Below are 21867 nucleotides of genomic sequence, written 5' to 3'. Positions count from 1 at the left end.
TGACCCTAGAAGTAGTGGATGCATTGGTGGTCATCTTCCAAGATTCTTCAGTCAGTGGAACAATTGGGTGGTAGCTAATGTAACCCTTCTATTTAAGAAGGAGACAGCAAAAATTACAGACCAGTTAGCCAGATGTCAGTAGTGGCGAAAACACTCGAGTCCATTATAAAAAAATTAATAGTGAGCATTGGAAATCAGTGGAAGGATCAGACAGTCAGCATGAATTACAAAAGGGAAATCATGCTTAGCAAATCTATTGGAGTTCTTTGAGGATGTAAGTCATACTGAAATGAGAGGGAGCCAGTGAATCACATAATCATTGAATTTTGCAGTACAGTAGGAGGCCGTGATCTATTGTGTCTGTATCAGCTCTCGAAAGAGCTATCCAGCTAACCACTCTCCAGCCCTGTTTAAATACAAATTCTTTGTGTTAAATTCCTTCAGGCACCCTCTGATCTGGCCTTTCACTTGTTTTCTGCTTCTCCAAAACCTTACCCTCCCTTCTCTGCATACATTTCTCCAACTGCTTAGTCTTCCTTTATGCTAGCTACATCCAGCAGAAACCACATCCAGTTGACTTTATAGAGATGAATAAAGACAATTGCAGAGGTGTGAGGGAGGAGCTGAGTAGAATTGACTGGGAGAGGAGCCTAGCAGGAAAGACAGCAGAACAACAATGACAGGAGTTTCTGGGAGTAATTCAGGAGACACAGCAAAGATTCATCCTGAGGAAAAAGAAGCATACTAAAAGGAGGATGAAGCAACCATGGCCGACAAGGGAAGTATGAGGGTAAGCTAGCCTGTAATGTAAACGAACATTGTAAGAGTTTCTTTAAATGTATAAAGGGCAAAAGAAAGGCAAAAGTGAACATTGGGCTACTGGAAACTGATGCTGGAGAAGTAGTAATGGGGAACAAAGATGTGGCGGGGAACTGAACAAGTACTTTGTGTCAGTCTTCTCAGTGGAAGACACAAGTGTTGTACATCCTAACAATTTGAGAGAGTCCAGGACACATGTGAGTTACTAAAAAATAAAAGCAGGGATGTACTTCTGAGGCTTTATAAAGTTCTGGTCAGACCGTATGTAGAGTATTGTGAGCAATTTTGGGCTCCACACTTCAGGAAGGATGTACTGGCCCTGGAGCGGATTCAAAGGAGATTCACAAGAATGATCCCAGGAATGAAAGGCTTAACGTATGAGCAACTTTTGAGGACTCTGGGTCTATGTTTGATGGAATTTAGAAGTATAGAGGGAATCCAATTGAAACGTACAGAATACTGAATGGTCTGGGCAGAGTGGATGTTGGGAAGATGTTCCCATTGGTAGGAAAGACTAAAACCCGTGGGCATAGCCTTAGAATAAAGGGAAGACCTTTTAAAACAGTGATGAGGAGAAACTTCTTCAGCCAGAGAGTAGTGAATCTCACTGCCACAGGGGATTATGGAGGCCAGGTCATTCCATTTGTCTAAGACAGAGATAGATAGGTTCTTGATTGTCAAGGGGATCAAAGGTTACGGGGAGAATGAGGTTGAGAAATGGATCAGCCATGATGAAATGACAGGGCAGACTTCATGGGCAGAATGGCCTAATTTCAGCTCCTATATTTTATGGGATAGTGCTTAGATTAGAGATTAGATTAGATTCGCTATGGTATGGAAACAGGCCCTTCGGCCCAACAAGTCCACATCGACCCTTTGAAGAGTAACCCACCCAGACCCATTCCCCAACCCTACATTTATCCCTGACTAATGCACCTAACACGATGGGCAATTTAACATTGCCAATCCACCTAACTTGCACATCTTTGGATTGTGGGAGGAAACCCTAGCACCCGGAGGAAACCCACACAGACATGGGGAGGATGTGCAAACTCCACACTGTGAGGCAGCAGTGCTAATCACTGAGCCACTATGCTGCTGTAGAATTTCAAACTGTTAAGTTTTTTTTTAATGGCTTGTTCTGAGGATTTCTCAGTCCAATATTTCAACATTCCCCTAACTAGAGTCTTCCGGCCATTTCATTATGCTCTGATCAAGCCTTGCTGTTTTGAACTATTGACAATGTAAAATTCTCTGAATCTCCTTTCTGTGTTGCAGGGTGTTCCTGTTATGGCCATAAGAAACAAAATGATTTCTGAAGGACTCAACCCAGACCTGTTAGAGTGAGTTTCCACCAAATTTTGAAACTTCTCCATTTGTTCAAATGTTCTTTTCTCTCTGACTCTCGTATATAGTTAATTCACTTGAACCAGAGGAATGGGCTGCATCCAACACTGCCCCATACCATGTGTTCAGAGTTTTGTGAATCACGTACTAAGCTTCAAAGAATGTTTATGGAGAGTTGGATGCTTTTCAAAGCTTCTAACAAATTTTGATGTGCTCCTTTGAGGTACTGGTGCCAAGAATAGCCCTGTGCAATCTGTTGGCCCCACGCAATTCAAACAAATAAAACCAGGGAGTGAAAAGTAAACATGCAGGATAGTGGAAATATGGAATTCTGTCCTTCAGAAAGCTATGGAGGCAATGATGCAATTGGAGTTTGCAAGATTGAGATCAGTAAGGATTTTGTTCAGCAAGCGTGTCAAGGCATATATACATTAAATGATGTTAAGATCACAAATATGATTGTTGGCAAAGCCAGTATTTATTGACCATCTCTAATTACTCTTACAAAATTCAAATATAGACCACTTGGCCTCTTTAGCTGCTCCACCATTCAGTAAGATCATAGCTGATCAGTTTGTGTTTCAAATTCCACACTCCCATAGTAAACATGTCCTGAAGTGCCTCCAGTGTGTTTGTACCCTTGCTTCAATAAGGAGACCAAAACTACACATGGTACTTGAAATGTGGCCTCACCAATGCTGTGAATAACTGAAGCCTAACATCCTTGCATTATGTTCAATTTTTTTCACAATAAAGGATAACATCCCCTCCATCTTTCTGATTACGGCTCATGCATTAGTACTAAGTCCCCTGTATCTCCAGCTTTTGTAATCATTCTCCATTTAATTAATACTGTTTTTTCACTTTTTCATTTTCCCACATGAAGTTCCACCTGCCAGATGTTTGCTCACTTAGTCAGCCATTGATATCCTTCTGAAACTTTCTGATGTCGTTTTCACAATATATTTTCCTACTTATCTTGGTTTAATCTGTGAGTTTATCTACCATGCCTACCGACTGCTTGTCCAAGTCATTGATGTACATTATAAAAGGTTGAGGCCTAACCAGACCCGTGCAAAACTCCACTGCTCACATCTTGCCAATTGGACATTTATGCCACACAGCCAATCTTCTATCCATGCCATTATGTTACCCCCATGCCGTGAGATTTTATTTTCTGCAGTAATATTGATATAGCACTTTATCAAATGCGTTCTGGAAAATCAAATACAGTATTTTATCCACAGCACATCTTACTCATTCAACAGCTTCCAATAAATCGGTCCAGTATGATATCTCTTTGACAAAGCCATGCTAAACCTTCCTGGGGAGAGAATCATAGAGTCATACAGCACGGAAACAGACCCTTTTTGTCCAACTTGTTTGTGCAGACCAAGTTTCCTGAAGTAAACTAGTCCCATTTGCCTGCATTTGGCCTATATCCCTCCAAATCTTTCCTCTGCATTTACCTGTCCAAATGTCTTTTAAATCTAAGGGTGCAGCTGTAATCCCTTTAGTGATTGATTCTGATGCATTCCGCAGGACAGGCATCAAGTTAACTAGCCTATAGTTTCCTGCTTTCTGCTTCCTTTTTTTGAACATAAGGTTTATGTTTGCTACTTTTCAGTCGACTGGAACCTTTCCTGAATCAAGGGAGTTTTGAAAGTTTAACACCAATGCATTTACCACCTAATTAGTACCTCTTTTCAGACCCGAGGATGAACTTGTCACCCCATAGCTCCATCAGTTTTCTCAGCTTTCCTCATGATTATGGTTTTGCAAAGTTTCTCTCTCCTTTCCACCATCTGATTTACAGCTATTCCTGGAATGATATTTGTATCCTCTATAGTGAAGTCAGAGCAAAATATTTATTCCTTTCATCCATCATTTCCATGCTATCTCCCAATAGAACATTACAGCGCAGTACAGACCCTTCGGCCCTCAATGTTGCGCCGACCTGTCATACTGACCTGAAGCCTATCTAACCTACACTATTCCATGTACGTCCATATGCTTGTCCAATGACGACTTAAATGCACTTAAAGTTGGCGAATCTACTACAGTTGAGGCAAAGCATTCCATACCTTTACTACTCTCTGAGTAAAGAAGCTACCTCTGACATCTGTTCTATATCAATAACCCCTCAATTTAAAGCTACGCCCCCTTGTGCTCACCATCGTCATACTTGGAAAAAGGCTCTCCCTGTCCACCCTACCTAACCCTCTGATTATCTTATATGTCTCTATTACGTCACCTTCTTCTCTCTAACAATAACAGCCTCAAGTCCCTCAGCCTTTCCTCATAAGACCTTCCCTCCATACCAGGCAACATCCTGGTAAATCTCCTCAGCACCCTTTCCAAAGCTTCCACATCCTTCTTATAATGTGGTGACCAGAACTGTACACGATACTCCAAGTGCGGCCGCACTAGAGTTTTGTACAGCTGTAGCATAACCTCATGGTTCCAGAACTCGATCCCTCTATTAATAAAAGCTAAAACACTGTATGCCTTCTTAACAACCCTGTCAACCTGGGTGGCAACTTTCAAGGATCTGTGTACTTGGACACCGAGATCTCTCTGCTCATCTACACTACCAAGAATCTTACCATTAGCCCAGTACTTTGCATTCCGGTTACTCTGACCAAAGTGACTCACCTCACACTTGTCCGCATTAAACTCCATTTGCCACCTCTCAGCCCAGCTCTGCAGCTTATCTATGTCTTTCTGTAACCTACAACATCCTTCATCACGATCCACAACTCCACCGACCTTAGTGTTGTCTACAAATTTACTAACCCACCCTTCTACGCCCTCATCCAGGTCGTTTCTAAAATTGACGAACAGCAGTGAACCCAACACCGACCCTTGCGGTACACCACTGGTAACTGGACTCCAGGATGAACATTTCCCATCAACCACCACCCTCTGTTGTCTTTCAGCAAGCCAATTACTGAACTAAACTGCTATATCTCCCACAATCCTATTCTTCCGCATTTTGTACAATAGCCTACTGTGGGGAACCTTATCGAACGCTTTGCTGAAATCCTTATACAACACATCAACCGATTTACTCTCATCTACCTGTTTGGTCACCTTCTCAAAGAACTCAATAAGGTTTGTGAGGCACGACCTACCCTTCACAAAACCGTGCTGACTATCCCTAATCAAATTATTCTTTTCTAGATTATTATAAATCTTATCTCTTATAACCTTTTCCAACATTTTACCAACAACTGAAGTAAGGCTCACTGGTCTATAATTACCAGGGTTGTCTGTACTCCCCTTCTTGAGCAGGGAAATCACATTTGCTATCCTCCTGTCTTCTGGCACTATTCCTGTAGACAACGACGATTTAAAGATCAATGCCAAAGGCTCGGCAATCTCCTCCCTGGCTTCCCAGAGGATCCTAGGATAAATCCCATCCGGCCCAGGGGACTTATCTATTTTCACACTCTGCAGGATTTCTAATGCCTCTTCCTTGTGAACCTCAACCCCACCTAGTCTAGTAGTCTGTATCTCAGTATTCTCCTCGACAACATTGTCATTTTCTAGAATGAATACTGTCGAAAAATATTCATTAAGTGCTTCCCCTATCTCCTCTGACTCCACACACAACTTCCCACTATTATCCTTGATTGGGCCTAATCTTACTCTCATCATTCTTTTATTCCTTAAATACCTATAGAAATCCTTAGAGTTTACCCCGATCTTATCCACCAACAACTTCTCATGTCTCCTCCTAGCTCTTCTGAGCTCCCTCTTTAGGTCTTTCCTGGCTACCTTGTAAGCCTTAAGCGCCCTAACTGAGCCATCACATCTCACCCTAACATAAGCCGCCTTCTTCCTCTTGACCAGAGATTCCACTTCCTTCGTAAACCACGGCTCCCTCGCTGAACAGCTTCCTCCCTGCCTGACCGGTCCATACTTATCTAGGACACACAGGACCTTTTCCTTGAATAAGCTCCACATTTCTAATGTGCCTATCTCCTGCAGTTTCCTTCCCCATCCTATGCTTCCTAAATCTTGCCTAATCGCATCGTAATTGCCTTTCCCCCAGCTGTAACTCTTGCCCAGTGGTATACGCCTATCCCTTTCTATCACTAAAGTAAACATAACAGAATTGTGATCGCGATCACCAAAGTGCTCACTTACTTCCAAGTCTAACACCTGGCCGGGCTCATTACCCAGTACCAAATCTAATGTGGCCTCACCCCTTGTTGGCCTGTCTGCATACTGTGTCAGGAAACTCTCCTGCACACACTGGACAAAAACTGACCCATCTAAAGTACTTGTACTATCGTGTTCCCAGTCAATATTTGGAAAGTTGAAGTCCCCCATGACAACTACCCTGTCTCTCTCACTCCTGTCGAGAATCATCTTTGCTATCCTTTCCTCTACATCTCTGGAATTATTCGGAGGTCTATAGAAAACTCCCAACAAGGTGACCTCTCCTTTCCTGTTTCTAACCTCAGCCCATACTACCTCAGTTGACGAGTCTTCAAACATCCTTTCTGCAACTGTAATACTGTCCTTGACCAACAACCACACGCACACGCGCACACACACAAAACTACCATTCCTGTCCCTGCTCTATCCATGTCTCCGAAATGGCCACAACATTGAAGTCCCAGGTACCAACCCATGCTGCAAGTTCACCCACCTTATTCCGGATGCTCCTGGCGTTGAAGTAGACACACTTCAAACCAACTTCTTGCTTGCCGGTGCCATCTTGCGTCCCTGAAACTTGATTTCGGACCTCCCTACTCTCAACATTTTCTATACTTGAACTACAATTTTTGTTCCCATTCCCTGCTGGATTAGTTTAAACCCACCCCAATAGCCGTAGCTCTCTAGTGGACCTGCATTCACTTTACTTACAGTTTTCCTTTTTAAATAACTGAAGAAACTCTTGCTATCTATTTTTACATTCCTAGGTAGCTTCATCTCTTACCATGGTGATAATGAGATGCTTTCTTAAAACTGCTGATTGGCTTTCCTGTCGCAGTAGCAAAATTCTTTCAAAGCCAATAAGTCCTGGAATGGAATAAAAACAGAGAATGTTGGAGAACGAGGTCTGGCAGCGTCTGAGGAGAGAGAAACAGAATTAACATTTCAAGTCCATTGTGACTCCTATTCAGAACTACCCACGAGGAGGACTTAAACCTGCTCGGTCAAAGTTAGGATTGTTAACCACTGAACTACTGTGTCATAGAGATGTATAGCATGGAAACAGACCCTTCGGTCCAACCTGTCCACGCTGACCAGATATCCCAATCCAATATAGTCTCACCTGCCAGCACCCGGCCCATATCCCTCCAAACCCTTCCCATTCATATACCCATCCAGATGCCTTTTAAATGTTGCAATTGTACCAGCGTCCACCACATTCTCTGGCACCTCATTCCATACATGTACCACTCTCTGCATGAAAACGTTGCCCCTTAGGTTCCTTTTATATCTTTCCCCTCTCACCCTAAACCTATGCCCTCTAGTTCTGGACTCTCCCACCCCAGGGAAAAGACTTTGTCTATTTATCCTATCCATGCCCTTCATAATTTTGTAAACCTCTATAAGGTCACCCCTCGGCCTCCGACGCTCCAGGGAAAACAGCCCCAGCCTGTTCAGCCTCTCCCTATAGCTCAACCCCTCCAACCCTGGCAACATCCTTGTAAATCTTTTCTGATCCCTTTCAAGTTTCACAACATCTTTCCACATCCTAGACTTTCCCAGCAAAACCTACTTCTTACTTCAATATATAGGCTCCTTCACTGAAGTACTCCAGTGGTCATGCATCACCGTTAAATGAGAATATTTGTTTAAGTTAAATTGCAGTTGACAAAGCTTCTGTTTTTTATTTGCAATAGCTTGTTTTTTTCCATCATGAATCAGTGCTGCAACTTCACTGTGCTGATTCCTTTAGGATTATGCTCTTTGATTATCCCACGTATTACTGTTTCTCCTTGTGTAGGACTCCAGATGCCCCAGTTCCCGATGGAGTTAAAGAAGATGAAGGAGACAGCTCAGGCAGCGAATCTTCATTCAGTGATTGAAAACAGACTTCAATTCTCAAACAGACGTATTTCAATTCTCAAACTAGAGATTATGGAACACTGTCTGTAATATCGAGGGGGCATTGATTTTTTTTTGATGGTTAAACAATGCAGAAGGATTGTGTCAATATGAAGCCGCCTCTATCACTGTACGTGAACACACCACTCAGTCTTAAACCAAGTCTCTGCCACAGGTCTGTCAATAGCTTGTAAGTTTTATGACCATTTGAATGCCAAGCTGCACTTTTATTTGTGCATGAAGTTATAATCTCTTTTCTATGTATTTAGATGTACTGTCAACGATGTGGGTGAACAAATTGGGATTGTCATCAAGGTGTTAAATGCAAATGAATATGAGATAATGTTATTTCCATATTTTATATACCAGGCACCGTGTAGAATTTGTTCGGCTTTATCTTGGAAAAATTATGAACGGATTGTTCATGTGCTGTTCTGTTCCCACATAAAGAGAAGCTGTCCCTTAATGAGTAAAACCTGATCTCTGAAGAGTAGACTTGTGCAGAACTGAAGAAATTGTAAATGATTACCTGTTATGTTTACTGTTGACTTGGCTGAGTCACAAACAAGAACACTTCCCCACACTGCTTCATTGTAACTACCCCACTGGTTTTAGGAGCTTGATGCTTGGCTATCTGCTGTTAGGTGAGAATTATTTGTCTTCACACCTCTGTTCCTCCCTGGTAGTCATTGTCATTTTTAGGCTGAGAGTCTGAATTTGACAGGGTGTGTCAGATGTTTATCTTCTGGTATTGATCCTGAGAGGTTACTCCAGCTGCAGCACTCCATCCTCCCCATGTGTTCGGAGTTAGTCCCATTCTTTAAAGCTGATGCAAGGTCTGATGGACATTGCTACTGCAGAGACTTGTGCTGAAGAGTGCGTAACCTTCATCGAAACTGAGAAGCTAATTTTAAGACAACATCATAACTCACAATTGCTTCAAAATTTATAGACCTGTTAATATTGAATAATTATTGAGCAGTAACATTTTCAAATCTTAGTTCTTCTTTGTTCTTGGACACAAACAGCATTGAGAAGCTCGGTATTTTATCATCCCATCCAAGATAAACTATCCTGAGCAGCCCTGAATTTCCCAGGGGAGCCTCCTTGTTTGTTTAAACACTGAAACATTCATGAACCTCGTCATTGCAGATACTGAGTTCAGACCATTTAACCTTCAGATGAAAAGGTGGGGCAAAGTCTAAAAATAATTCAGTGCCCACCTTAGGGGCTGGCATTCTGCCCTCAGCACTAATAATGGGAAGGGCAACATCAATTTTCACGTTGTAATCACACCACCTAGTCCATGATGGCACTACAGCGATATAATGGAGTAAATCTACCCATTGCAAGCATAGGGCAGCAAGTTGTACTTGAAGGGAGTAAGAGTTGGATAATACTGCATTGTTTGTAATCCTACCTTCAAAACCCATGCTATTAATGTATAGCACTTAGCTGGGGTGTTGGACCTTTTCCAGTTCCATCACCAATTGAGCTACATTTCTTGTCAAATATATTAGTAACGAAGAGAAAGAACTTACATTTAGAAAGTACATTTCCCACCCTCAGGATATTGAAAGCATTTTACCGCCAGTAAAGGGCTTATATATCTTAGCCTTCTGTAAATTTATCTTTCCAATGCAATTTCAAGTATTGAGTTATTTTATTCACCGAATCAAGTACCAGTTGGATGTTTGTTTGTTGTAATTGTACCACCGATAGGTGAAAGATTGGTTGGATTGTGACAACAGTAGCTTGGAGTGAGAGGCTGGATCCCAGACTGGCCCAGGAGATGACTCAAACGTTGCTAGAATTTCATTTTGCTGAGGCTCTTGTACCTGTGGCATGAACATCAACAGCACATGATTTGAGCAAGCCAACGAATACACTTCCTAAGTAATCCAGGAACCTTCCTAATACATGTGTGTTTTTCTGAAGAGCACAAACATCCTAAGTTGCAACAGTGTCAACACTTTGAAAGTTCTTCATTGGCTGTAAAGTGCATTGGAATGACCTGAGATCATGCAAGGCACTATATAAATGCAAGTACACTTGCTCACTTGCAGCAATCTCCTTGAATTTTCCTGCAACCTTTTATATTCCTGCACAAATTAAATGCTGTGCACTAAGTTGCTCAAAAGAATCTAAGTTGCACTGGAATTGTCAACGTTGATGACGTTACGAGAGGAACTATGATGTTGGGACAGCTGAAATGTTGAGCAAGCCTTTCTAGCGTTAGTTGGAGTATATACCCTGTGCAACAGACATCCTTGCAAAACTACTGCACTTTAACCAGGCAGGTCTGTGATCCACAGTCACGAGTTCAGATCAATTTTGGAACCCCTGCAGATAATCAGCTTAATATGATTTCATATCACTTCAGTTAGAGTCGAATAAGAAACCTAAAAATGATATTTGTTTTGTCAATGCTCAGGTCTGTAATCTCCAAAACTTTTCCTTCATTAATAATTCAGTATTTGTACTGCTGAAAATGAAGTAATAATCGTGATGTGCGCTGAATCTCAATATGTCGAGCTCAGATACTAAAACGTCTGATCTTTATTGTTCATGTGCATTGTGCAGTGAGTTGAAGTTGTGTGCCAAAGGCGTCAGGAGGTTACATAGTCTTGCAGTTTGATACCTGATTCCTTTAACACATTCAACCTGCCTATGTGGGTCTTCTGTATTTGCTGTATTGCTGTGCTGTTGTATGTATTGTTGCTCACCCATTCCATAAACTTTATTTACAAAATTAATGAGGAAAGAAACGTGCACATGGAAATATCATAGGTATATGGGAGGTTTGATAACTGTCATTCTGTCTTTGGGTCAAACCTCCTAGGAATTGTGATGCTTTTTGCTTTATTTCTCGAAGTTAAGTATACAAAATTTATAGTTTTCTTCATTGTGTCATAAATCTGTCACAAAGACCTAACTTCTAACTACTTTTCTTTCAAAAGATCAATACCCTGGGTCCTTTGTTCGAAAATAAAAATAAAATGTTTTCTGTTAAAATGTTTTGTGGCATACCCATTGCCTTGATTGTTTTGTAATCACTTTGCTTGAGACCTCTCCCTCTGGTTTCATCAGTGTTTCTCTGAGGCTCAGTGTTGATGTGAGTCCTGCACAGAATCCCATTTCCCTTAACCTTTGCTGCAGCAAGAAATTAACCATTATGGATGAGACAAGTGCTTAGAGGTTTGTCACCTGGTGCCTGACTTCAGCAAGCAAGAGCTGCAAGCCAAATCTGTTCCTTATCCAGAATAAATATAGGGGGTGTGGTGAGGGACCAAACTGTTAAATACAGAAAATTACTAATTCTTGTTTACTTAGGGAAACCATCGTCTGGCTCTGCTTTTAAATAAACTTGCTCTCTGCAGTGTTGATTTTTTTTTGTAGGTTGAGGCTTACCCTGGCTTGCCCTGTTCTTTTTAGTATTTGCATCGAAGGAACACTAGCAGATTAATTTATTTGTGAGCCAACTGATCAAATATCCATTTATTCCAAGGTGCACAAATTTATCCACATGAGGTATATGGGGAATAAATGCAGGCCAGAGGTGACATTCTGAGCCAGGAGTGATATTGAGGTGAGTAGGTTTGATTTGTGCACCAACAGCAAAAAAATGTCATCAGAAACAGAAAAATGGCACTGTGGATGGTAGGACCGTGGAAAATACCTAAGTTCAGAAGGACCTTAGTTTGCACATCCACAGAACTGTGCAGGGGAGAAAGTGGTTAAGACGACATATGGGGTACTTGCTTTTATTGGCTTAGCCATTGAATACAAGAGCAAGAAGGTTGTGTTGAATCTGTACAAAGTGTTGGTTAGGCCACACCTGGAACATGCAGTTCTGGTCACATTCTGGAAAGGATGTGATTGCATCAAGAGTGTACGAACAGAAAATTTACAGCCCAGGAACAAGCCCTTCGGCCCTCCAAGCCTGAGCCAATCCAAATCTACTGTCTAAACCTGTCGCCCATTTCCGAAGCATCTGTATCCCTCTGCTCCCCACCTACTCATGCATCTGTCCAGACACACCTTAACTGAATTGAACATGCCTACCTCTACTACCTCTGCTGGCAACGCATTCCAGGCACCTACCACCCTCTGTGTGAAGTACTTGCCACATATATCCCCCTTAAACCTCTCACCTTGAATGCGTGACCTCTCGTTATTGAATTCCCTCACCCTGGGGGAAAAAAACTTAACTCTATCCACCCTGTCTATACCCTTCATGATTTTGTAAACATCAGGTCCCCCCTCAATCTCCCTTTTTTCTAATGAAAACAATCCTAACCTACTCAACCTCTCTTCATAGCTAGCACCTTCCATACCAGGCAACATCCTCGTGAACCTTCTTCAAAGCGCCCACATCCTTTTGTGGCAACCAGAACTGTACACAGTATTCTAAATGGGGCCGAACCAAAGTCTTGTACAATGTTAACATGACCTGCCAGCTCTTGTACTCAATACCCCGTGCGATGAAGGCAAGCATACCATATGCCTTCTTGACCACTCTATGCACCTGTGCAGCCACCTTCAGGGTACAATGGACCTGAACTCCCAGATCTCTCTGCTTATCAACTTTTCCCAAGGCTGTTCCATTTACAGTATAGCTTGCTCTAGAACTAGACTTCCCAAAATGCATCACCTTACATTTGTCTGGATTGAACGCCATCTGCCACTTTTCTGCCCAACTCTCCAGTCTATCTATATTCTCCTGTATTCTCTGACAGTCCCTTATACTTTCTGCTACTCCACCAATCTTCGTGTCATCTGCAAACTTACTGACCAGACCAACAATGTCCTTTTCCAGATCATTTATGTATATCACAATCAACAGTGGTCCCAGCACTGACCCCTGTGGAACATCACTGGTCACCTTTCTCCATTTCGAGAAACTCCCTTCAACTACTACCGTCTGTCTCCTGCTGCTCAACCAGTTTTTTTTTATCCACCTCGTTAGAACACCCTGCATACTATGTGACTTCACTTTCTCTATTAGTTTACCATGGGGAACCTTGTCAAACGCCTTACTAAAGTTCATGTATATGACATCTACAGCTCTTCCTTCATCTATCAACTTGGTCATTTCTTCAAAGGACACTATTAAGTTGGTATGGCACGATCTACCCCACACAAAACCATGTTGCCTATCATTGATAAGCCCATTCTTTTCCAAATATGAATAGATTTTATCCCTCAGTACCTTTTCCACAACTGACATCAGGCTTACTGGTCTGTGGTTACCTGGAATATCCCTCTACCCTTCTTGTACAGGGGGACAACATGAGCTACCCTCCAGTCCTCCGGACCTCACCTGTGTTTAAGGATGCTACAAAGATACCTATCAGGGCCCCAGCTATTTCCTCTCTCGTCTCCCTCGGCAACTTTGATAGATGCCATCCGGTCCTGGGGATTTGTCCACCTTAATATCCTTTAGCCTACCCAACACATCTTCCCTCCTTATGTCAACACAATCCTGAGTGCAGATGAGATTTGCCTGGGCTGCAGGATCTGAGCAATGAGGGTTGGGTGGACAGGCTGGGGTTGTTTACCTTTGAGCAGCGAAGTTTGTAGAGGAGTCTTCCAGTGGTGTATAAAATTATGAGGGATGTAGCGTGGTTGTAAGGCACCTTTTGCCTCAGTAGAGAGGTTAATAACCAGAGGGCATAGATTTAAGGTAAGAGGGAGAAGGCTAAGAGGAGAGTTGAGAATTTGTTTTCACTGAGTATGATGAGAGTTTGGAACAGTTCCCAAAGAGGCTAGCTGAGCCAGAAACATTTTAGTAATGTTTAGATGTTCACTGTGTTTCCGTAGCTGCCAGTGCTTTGGCCCAACAGCTGGAAAACAGACACCAGATTAGTGCAGTCAGATTTTTGTTGACCCGCACAGGCATGATGAACCAAATGGCCTCCTCCTGTGCTGTAAATGTCTATGTGAAAGCGAGATTGAATAAATAGTCAGGGTAATTTGTCTGGCATTGCTGCCCACCATAGGTAGCAGAACACTAAAACACGAGAGTTCCTCCCCTGAACCTCTGTGTCGGTCTCCTTGTTTAGGAATCTCCTTTCAGTCTACCAGTTTGGTAATCAGCCCTTTATAACTTCTTACAGGACTTGGTCAAAATTGATATTGCACTTGTCAAGATTTGGGAAGTTTCATTATGTTAAAAAAGTGATTATCAATACAAGTTGCAGATCGGAGCATGAACATTGATGAGAGCAGATGATGGAGAATGATAGATAGCGTTGGGATATCAGAGAGACATTCTGATGCCTTTGCCCATTGCACAGCTGACCTTCCAATCTTATCGCAGTAGCTTTTCCTTTTCAGAATATGAAAACATTTCACTGCACGTCTCTTGAAGGGCACGTGGTGAACATTGACGGGATTTTGTGCTCAACAAGTCTTGAAAGCCGACAGAGAAGTCAGATGGAAATTGAACCGTTATTACGGCAGGCTTAACCAGTCAGTTTTTGTTCTTTAAAGATTAGAAATCTGATGAACAGATCGGAAGCAATTGACAAGCAAAATATCCTTTCTCAGAGCAGCACGGTCCAGCTGCAGTGTAGTGCTCTCTCTAGTGGCCTTTACCAGAACTGCCTGACAAAAATGAGCCTGTTTGACTAGCAGGTAGAGACAGTGAGAGAATTGCTCAATCACTTGACTTCCTGAGATGAATCTGTGTACATCAGAGAAGTGCAGACTATGAGTTTTTGATCAAGATATGTAAAATAATCAACAAACTAAATTATGTTCACATGGAGAAATAATTTCTCTGAGACTGACCCTGGAAGGTTTGGTTCACATTTGCAAGTTAAATAAAGGCAGGACTAGGTTGGACGTTGGGCAGATCTATTCCCAGACAGTAGTAAATGTGACACTTTTTATTCAGTCATGGGACACGGGTGTCACTGGCTGAAGCAGCATTTATTGCCTGTCCTAGTTGTCTCTGAGAAGGTGGTGCTGTGCTGCCTTGCATTTATGTAGCACCTTACATGACCTCAAGAAGCTTTCAAATCACTTTTACACCTGACAAAGTACTTTTTGAAGTGTAGTCACTGTTTGGGGAAACAACAGACAATCTGCACATCCATCCACAAACTGTCGATGACAGCCATGATTTGTCAGGTGACCTTACCTGATGAGGGGACAGCACTCCAGAAGCTTGTGATCTCAAATAAACCTGTTGGACTATCACCTGGTGTCATGTAACTTCTGACTTTATCCACAAGCTGCATTGTAATAATGGACAACCATCATGTTTTAGTGATGTTGAAAGTGGGATATTAAGTGACCATGATGAGGCAGGATGCTCCCTCCTTCTGTTCTCTGAAGTAGGACCATAGGATCTTTGACATCTCCCTAAGAGGGCAGACAGGGTCTTAGTTGAATCCCTCAACCAAAAAATGAAACATTCCATGATGTAGCACTCCCTCAGGACTGCCTGCAGTTTTGTGCTGTTTGTGGGGTTTGAAACGTGATAGTAATTTTTGTCATTACTCACTGTTATCGTTGTGCAAGGGACTTAAACACTCAATTTGAGGCATTGAGAGACCAGGAGCCAATGTAGGTTGATTAGAATGGGGTGTGGGATGGGCACAATATAATATAAAACAAAAAACACTGCGAATGCTGGAGATCTGAAACAAATAGAAATAGCTGGAGAGACTCAGCAGGACTGGCAGCACCTTTGAAGAGAAAATGGACCACGCATCGAGTCCAGTGACCCTTAGTCAGAACAAAATACGTCACTGGACTTGAAACATTGTCTGTTTTTTCTTCATAGATGCGGCCAGTTCTGAGTTTCTTCAGCAATTTCTGTTTTTGTTTGTTTCAGACTTCCAACTTATGTTTGATATGTTTGATATCAACATGTTTGATATTAATGCGACTTAAAGGCAGCACAGTGTCTCATTGGTTAGCACTGCTGTCTCACAATGCCAGGGACCTGGATGCAGTCCCACCCTTGGGTGGCTATCTGTGTGGAATTTGCATATTCTCCCCGTGTCTGCATGGGTTTCTGCCGGGAGCTCCAGGTTCCTCCAACAGTCCAAAGATGTGCAGGTTTGGTGGATTGGCCATGCTAAATTGCCCATAGTGTCCAGGGATGTGTAGGTTAGGTGAGTTAGCCATGGAAAATGCAGAGTTACAGGGATGGGTCTGCATGACATGCTCTTCAGAGGGTTCATGTGGACTTGTTGGGCCAAATGGCCTGTCTCCATACTGTAGGGATTCTAAGATATGGGCAGCTGAGTTTTGGCTGCATTGAAGTTCTCAGAGAGTGAAGGACAAGAAGCAGGCCAGGAGAGAATTGTAAGAATAGAGTCTAAAGGAGTGGATGGCATTGATGAAACATTGAGCAACAACTGAGCTGTTGTAGGAGTGAAAGCAGGGTTTGTTGTTTGTGGAAGTAGTGACTTTTTGTGTTTAAAATAAGTTGTCAGACGTTTGGCTTGGGGATGACCAAGATGTCAATAGATTTGGTCTTGCTGATGGAAGAAATTGCAACTCACTTCAGGTTAAGGCATCAGAATATAATCTGATATTAAGTGTTAGGGATCTCTTCCAGATTCGGCATTATACCAGGAATGATATGTGCCTCTACCTGTCTTGTGATCCTTAACTGTGGGTGAGATTGCCTAATTAGGTGCTAACTTTAAGAAACTTTGTGCTTCTGCCTTACGGGCTAAATTGACTCTGGCTTACTTGCTTCAATTTTTTCTAGGGGATGGTATTTTCCTAGACTGCAATACACAAGAATTCACTGGACTGGTGGCCAATTAATTAAGCTAATGCTAAAACCACCAGAAGTGCCTGTCCTCTGAAATATTGCCAGAAAACTGGAGATTAGCAAATGTTGTATCCTTGTTCAAGAAGGGGAGGAGAGGCAACCCTGATAACTATAGACTGGTGAGCCTTACTTTGGTTGTGGGTAAAGTGTTGGAAAGGATTATCAGAGATAGGATTTATAATCATCTAGGAATAATTTGATAAAGAATAGTCAACACGGTTTTGTGAAGGGTAGGTCATGCCTCACAAACCTTACTGAGTTCTTTGAGAAGGTGATGAAACAGGTGGATGAGGGTAAAGTGGTTAATGTGGTGTATATGGATTTTAGTGAAGCGTTTGATAAGGTTCCCTATGGTAGACTATGGTAGGGTGGGGGTGGGGGTGGGGGGGGGGGGGTGGGGGTGGGGGGGGGTGGGGGTTGGGGGGGGGGGAAGGGAAAGTGAAAGCGACAGGGAGTGTGGAGTTAAATGGAAAGATAAGCAGCAGGATAGCATATGTGCAGGCGGATTTAAACTTGAGACAGACTGGGAATGCAGCAAAAAGGAAGGATTACTTAGGACATCTTATGACTTCCAATATCTCTAATGACAAGAAGGTTAGCATTAAGGCACTTTACCTGAATGCTCGTAGCATTCGTAACAAAGCAGATGAGCTAATGGCACAGATCATTGTGAATGATTATGATGTGGGAGGCATCACAGAGACGTGGTTGCAGGGGGGTCAGGACTGGCAGTTAAACATCCAAGGGTTTTCAACTTATCAAAAAGACAGGGAGGTGGGCAGAGGGGGCGGGGTGGCCTTGTTAGTTAAGAACAAAATTAAATCTATGGCACTGAATGACATAGCGTTGGATGATGTGGAGTCTGTGTGGGTGGAATTGAGGAACCACAAAGGCAAAAAAACCATAATGGGAGTTATGTACAGACCTTCTAACAGTGGTCAGGACCAGGGACGCAACATGTACCGGGAAATAGAGAAGGTATGTCAGAAAGGCAAGGTCACGGTGATCATGGGGGACTTCAATATGCAGGTGGACTGGGTAAATAATGTTGCCAGTGGATCCAAAGAAAGGGAATTCATGGAATGCTTACAGGATGGCTTTTTGGAACAGCTTGTAATGGAACCCAATAAGGGAGCAGGCTATTTTGGACCTGGTGCTATATAATGAACCAGACTTTATAAAAAATCTTAAAGTAAGGGAACACTTAGGAAGCAGCGATCATAATATGGTAGAGTTCAGTCTGGAGTTTGAAAGAGAGAAGGCAAAATCGGATGTAATGGTTACAGTTAAATAAAGGTAATTACGAGGGCATGAGAGAGGAACTGACAAAAATAGACTGGAAGCAGAGCCTAGCGGGGAAGACAAAAATGGCAGGAGTTTGTGGGTATAATTGAGGACACTGTACAGAGATTCATCCCCAAGCAAAGAAAGATTATCCGGGGAGGGATTAGACAGCCATGGCTGACAAAGGAAGTCAGGAAATGTATCAAAGAAAAAGAGAGATCCTATAAAGTGGCCAAGAGCACTGGCAAATCAGAAGGTTGGGAAGGCTACAAAAACAAACAGAGGATAACAGAGAGAAATACGGAAGGAGAGGATCAAATATGAAGGAAGGCTAGCTAGTAATATTAGAAATGATAGTAAAAGTTTTTTTCAATATATAAGAAACAAATGACAGGCAAAAATAGACATTGGGCCACTTCAAACTGATGCTGGAAGCCTAGTGATGGGCGATAAGGAAATAGCAGGAGAACTTAATAAGTACTTTGTGTCAGTCTTCACAGTGGAAGACATGAGTAATATCCCAACAATTAAAGGGAGTCAGGGGGCTGAGTTGAGTATGGTTGCCATTACAAAAGAGAAAGTGCTAGAAAAGCTAAAAGGTCTTAAAATTGATAAATCTCCTGGCTCCGATGGGCTACATCCTAGAGTTCTGAGGGAGGTGGCTGAGGAAATAGTGGAGGCGTTGATGGAGATCTTTCAAAAGTCAATGGAGTCAGGGAAAGTCCCGGATGATTGGAAGACCGCTGTTGTAACCCCCTTGTTCAAGAAAGGATCAAGATAAAAGATAGAAAATTATAGGCCAATTAGCCTAACCTCGGTTGTTGGTAACATTCTAGAATCCATCGTTAAGGATGAGATTTCTAAATTCTTGGAAGAGCAAGGTCGGATTAGAACAAGTCAACATGGATTTAGTCAACATGGAGGTTGTGCCTGACAAACCTGTTGGAATTCTTTGAAGAGGTGACAAGTAGGTTAGACCAGGGAAACCCAGTGGATGTGGTCTACCTAGATTTCCAAAAGGCCTTTGATAAGGTGCCACACGGGAGGCTACTGAGCAAGGTGAGGATCCATGGTGTTCGAGGTGAGCTACTGGTATGGATTGAGGATTGGCTGTCTGACAGAAGGCAGAGAGTTGGGATAAAAGGTTCTTTTTTGGAATGGCAGCCGGTGACAAGCGGTGTCCTGCAGGGTTCAGTGTTGGGGCTGCAGCTGTTCACATTATATATTAATGATTTGGATGAAGAGACTGGGGGCATTCTAGCGAAGTTTGCTGATGATACAAAGTTAGGTGGACAGGCCGATAGTACTGAGGAAGTGGGGAGGCTGCAGAAGGATCTAGACAGTTTGGAAGAGTGGTCCAGGAAATGGCTGATGGAGCAAATGCGAGGTCTTGCACTTTGGAAAAAAGAATACAAGCATGGACTACATTCTAAACGATGAGAAAATTCATAAAACCAAAGTACAAAGGGATCTGGGAGTGCTAGTTGAGGATTCTCTAAAGGTAAACATGCAGGTTGAGTCCGTGATTAAGAAAGCGAATGCAATGTTGTCATTTATCTCAAGAGGGTTGGAATATAAAAGCACCGTTGTGCTACTGAGCCTTTATAAAGCTCTGGTTAAGCCACATTTGGAATACTGTGTCCAGTTTTGGTCCCCACACCTCAGGAAGGACATACTAGCACTGGAGTGTGTCCAGCGGAGATTCACACGGATGATCCCTGGAATGGTAGGTCTAACATATGAGGAACGGCTGAGGATTCTGGGATTGTATTCATTGGAGTTTAGAAGATTAAGGGGAGATCTAATAGAAACTTGCAAGATAATACATGGCTTGGAAAGGGTGGACGCTAGGAAATTGTTTCCATTAGGCGAGGAGACTAGGACCCGTGGACACAGCCTTAGAATTAAAGGGGGTAAATTCAGAACAGAAATGTAGAGACATTTCTTCAGCCAGAGAGTGGTGGGCCTGTGGAATTCATTGCCGCAGAGTGCAGTGGAGGCCGGGACGCTAAATGTCTTCAAGGCAGAGATTGATAGATTTTTGATGTCACAAGGAATTAAGGGCTACGGGGAGAATGCGGGTAAGTGTTGAAATGCCCATCAGCCATGATTGAATGGCGGAATGGACTCGATGGGCCGAATGGCCTTACTTCCGCTCCTATGTCTTATGGTCTTATACAGTGTGTGTTAGCTTTTATTGGTAGAGGGATTAAGTTTCAGAGCCATGAAGTCATGTTGAAGCTGTACAAAACATTGGTGTGGCTGCACTTAGAATATTGCATACAATTCTGGTTGTCGCATTATAGGAAGGAACATGGAAGCATTGGAAAGGCTGCAGAGGAGATTGGATAGATCTTGGGTGATTATTCTCCAAACCACAGCGAAACAAAATCCTTATGTTACCGAGCAGAGCATGGAGACAGTACCTAAGTCTGCCTTAACCAGGATACAGATTAAATCCCTTACAGTTGCTGTCAATCTGATCCACAAGCCAACTGTGTAACTAACTGAGCTAACTGGCCCCTTTAAAACAAATTATCTTATAATTTATCCAATTGCAGTTTATGTGTTCTTAGACTTTGCAAATTTGATGCCCTTTGCCCACATTATAACACTGTCTACGCTTGAATAGTTTTTGACTATCAAATATTTTGAGATGACTTGAGGTCTTGGAATATACATTCTGACTGTGGTTTCACACACACACACACAAAGAGTTTTCTATTAAAACATCGTGTCCTGTCAGCTCAGCTGTCGAACTCCAAAACACTGATTTCTCGTTTACTGTTTCAGGGGTCTTTCAGTCTAAGAGAATCCACCAAATGTGGTCATTGTGATTTACTAAGATAACAACAAAATAAATGAGTATTTGCAGAAATATTTTGAAACTCTTAGCATCAAAAATAATGTTTCAGCAATTTCCCAGTCCAGGCCAGAGTGTTAAGCCAGAGTCAGTTCTGCCTGTAAGGCAGGAACACAAAATGGTCTTCTGTCACTGAGCAACAAGAACAGGTGAGAATTCACCTGGTTCTGGAGGAGAAGCACCTCGACATTTAAGCATGGGTTGGGGGTGTTGATTTTAATGCATGGGTTGATTTTTCTCTGGTTGCTCCCGAGAATAAATTTATACTGGGAATTTGGGGTAGATTCATCACCCCACCTCCTTGTGTTTATAGCATTGCCATCCTTTAATGGGCACAGAGAATTGTAAATATTAAAAAAGTCAAATGATTTTGCATCACATCATTGCAATTTAGCCTTTAAACCAATTGAGGGCGCTGCTGTCCACTCTCTTTGTTGAGGGGAACTAACAGTTTGTCATGTTGTGGAGATGCCAGTGTTGGACTGGGGTGTACAAAGTTAAAAATCACACAACACCAGGTTACAATCCAACAGGTACCTGTTGGACTGTAACCTGGTGTTGTATGATTTTTAACACTTACGTCCATTCATATCCCAGGTCGTGACATCCTGCATGACTCTTAAAAAGGTAAACCTTCCCTTTTTCTCCTCCTGAAGTTGCCTGCAGCCTTTTACACAGTTGACCA

General features: G+C 42.5%; 1 protein-coding gene across 1 annotated transcript in view; it reads left to right on the top strand.

Moving 5' to 3' along the window:
* The window catches only part of washc3 (WASH complex subunit 3), a 45237-nt gene extending 33987 nt beyond the window's left edge, over positions 1 to 11250 (top strand). Inside the window, exons 6-7 of the mRNA XM_072552014.1 lie at positions 2098 to 2162; positions 8135 to 11250. Of these exons, the coding sequence (XP_072408115.1) occupies positions 2098 to 2162; positions 8135 to 8216 (147 nt within the window). The 3' untranslated portion in view covers positions 8217 to 11250. The remainder of the gene's footprint in view (positions 1 to 2097; positions 2163 to 8134) is intronic.
* The last annotated feature ends 10617 nt before the right edge of the window (positions 11251 to 21867 follow it).

The sequence above is a fragment of the Chiloscyllium punctatum genome, chromosome 32 (assembly GCF_047496795.1).
Source record: "Chiloscyllium punctatum isolate Juve2018m chromosome 32, sChiPun1.3, whole genome shotgun sequence".
Classification (NCBI taxonomy): Eukaryota; Metazoa; Chordata; class Chondrichthyes; order Orectolobiformes; family Hemiscylliidae; genus Chiloscyllium; species Chiloscyllium punctatum.
This window is presented reverse-complemented; position numbering and strand designations above follow the sequence as displayed.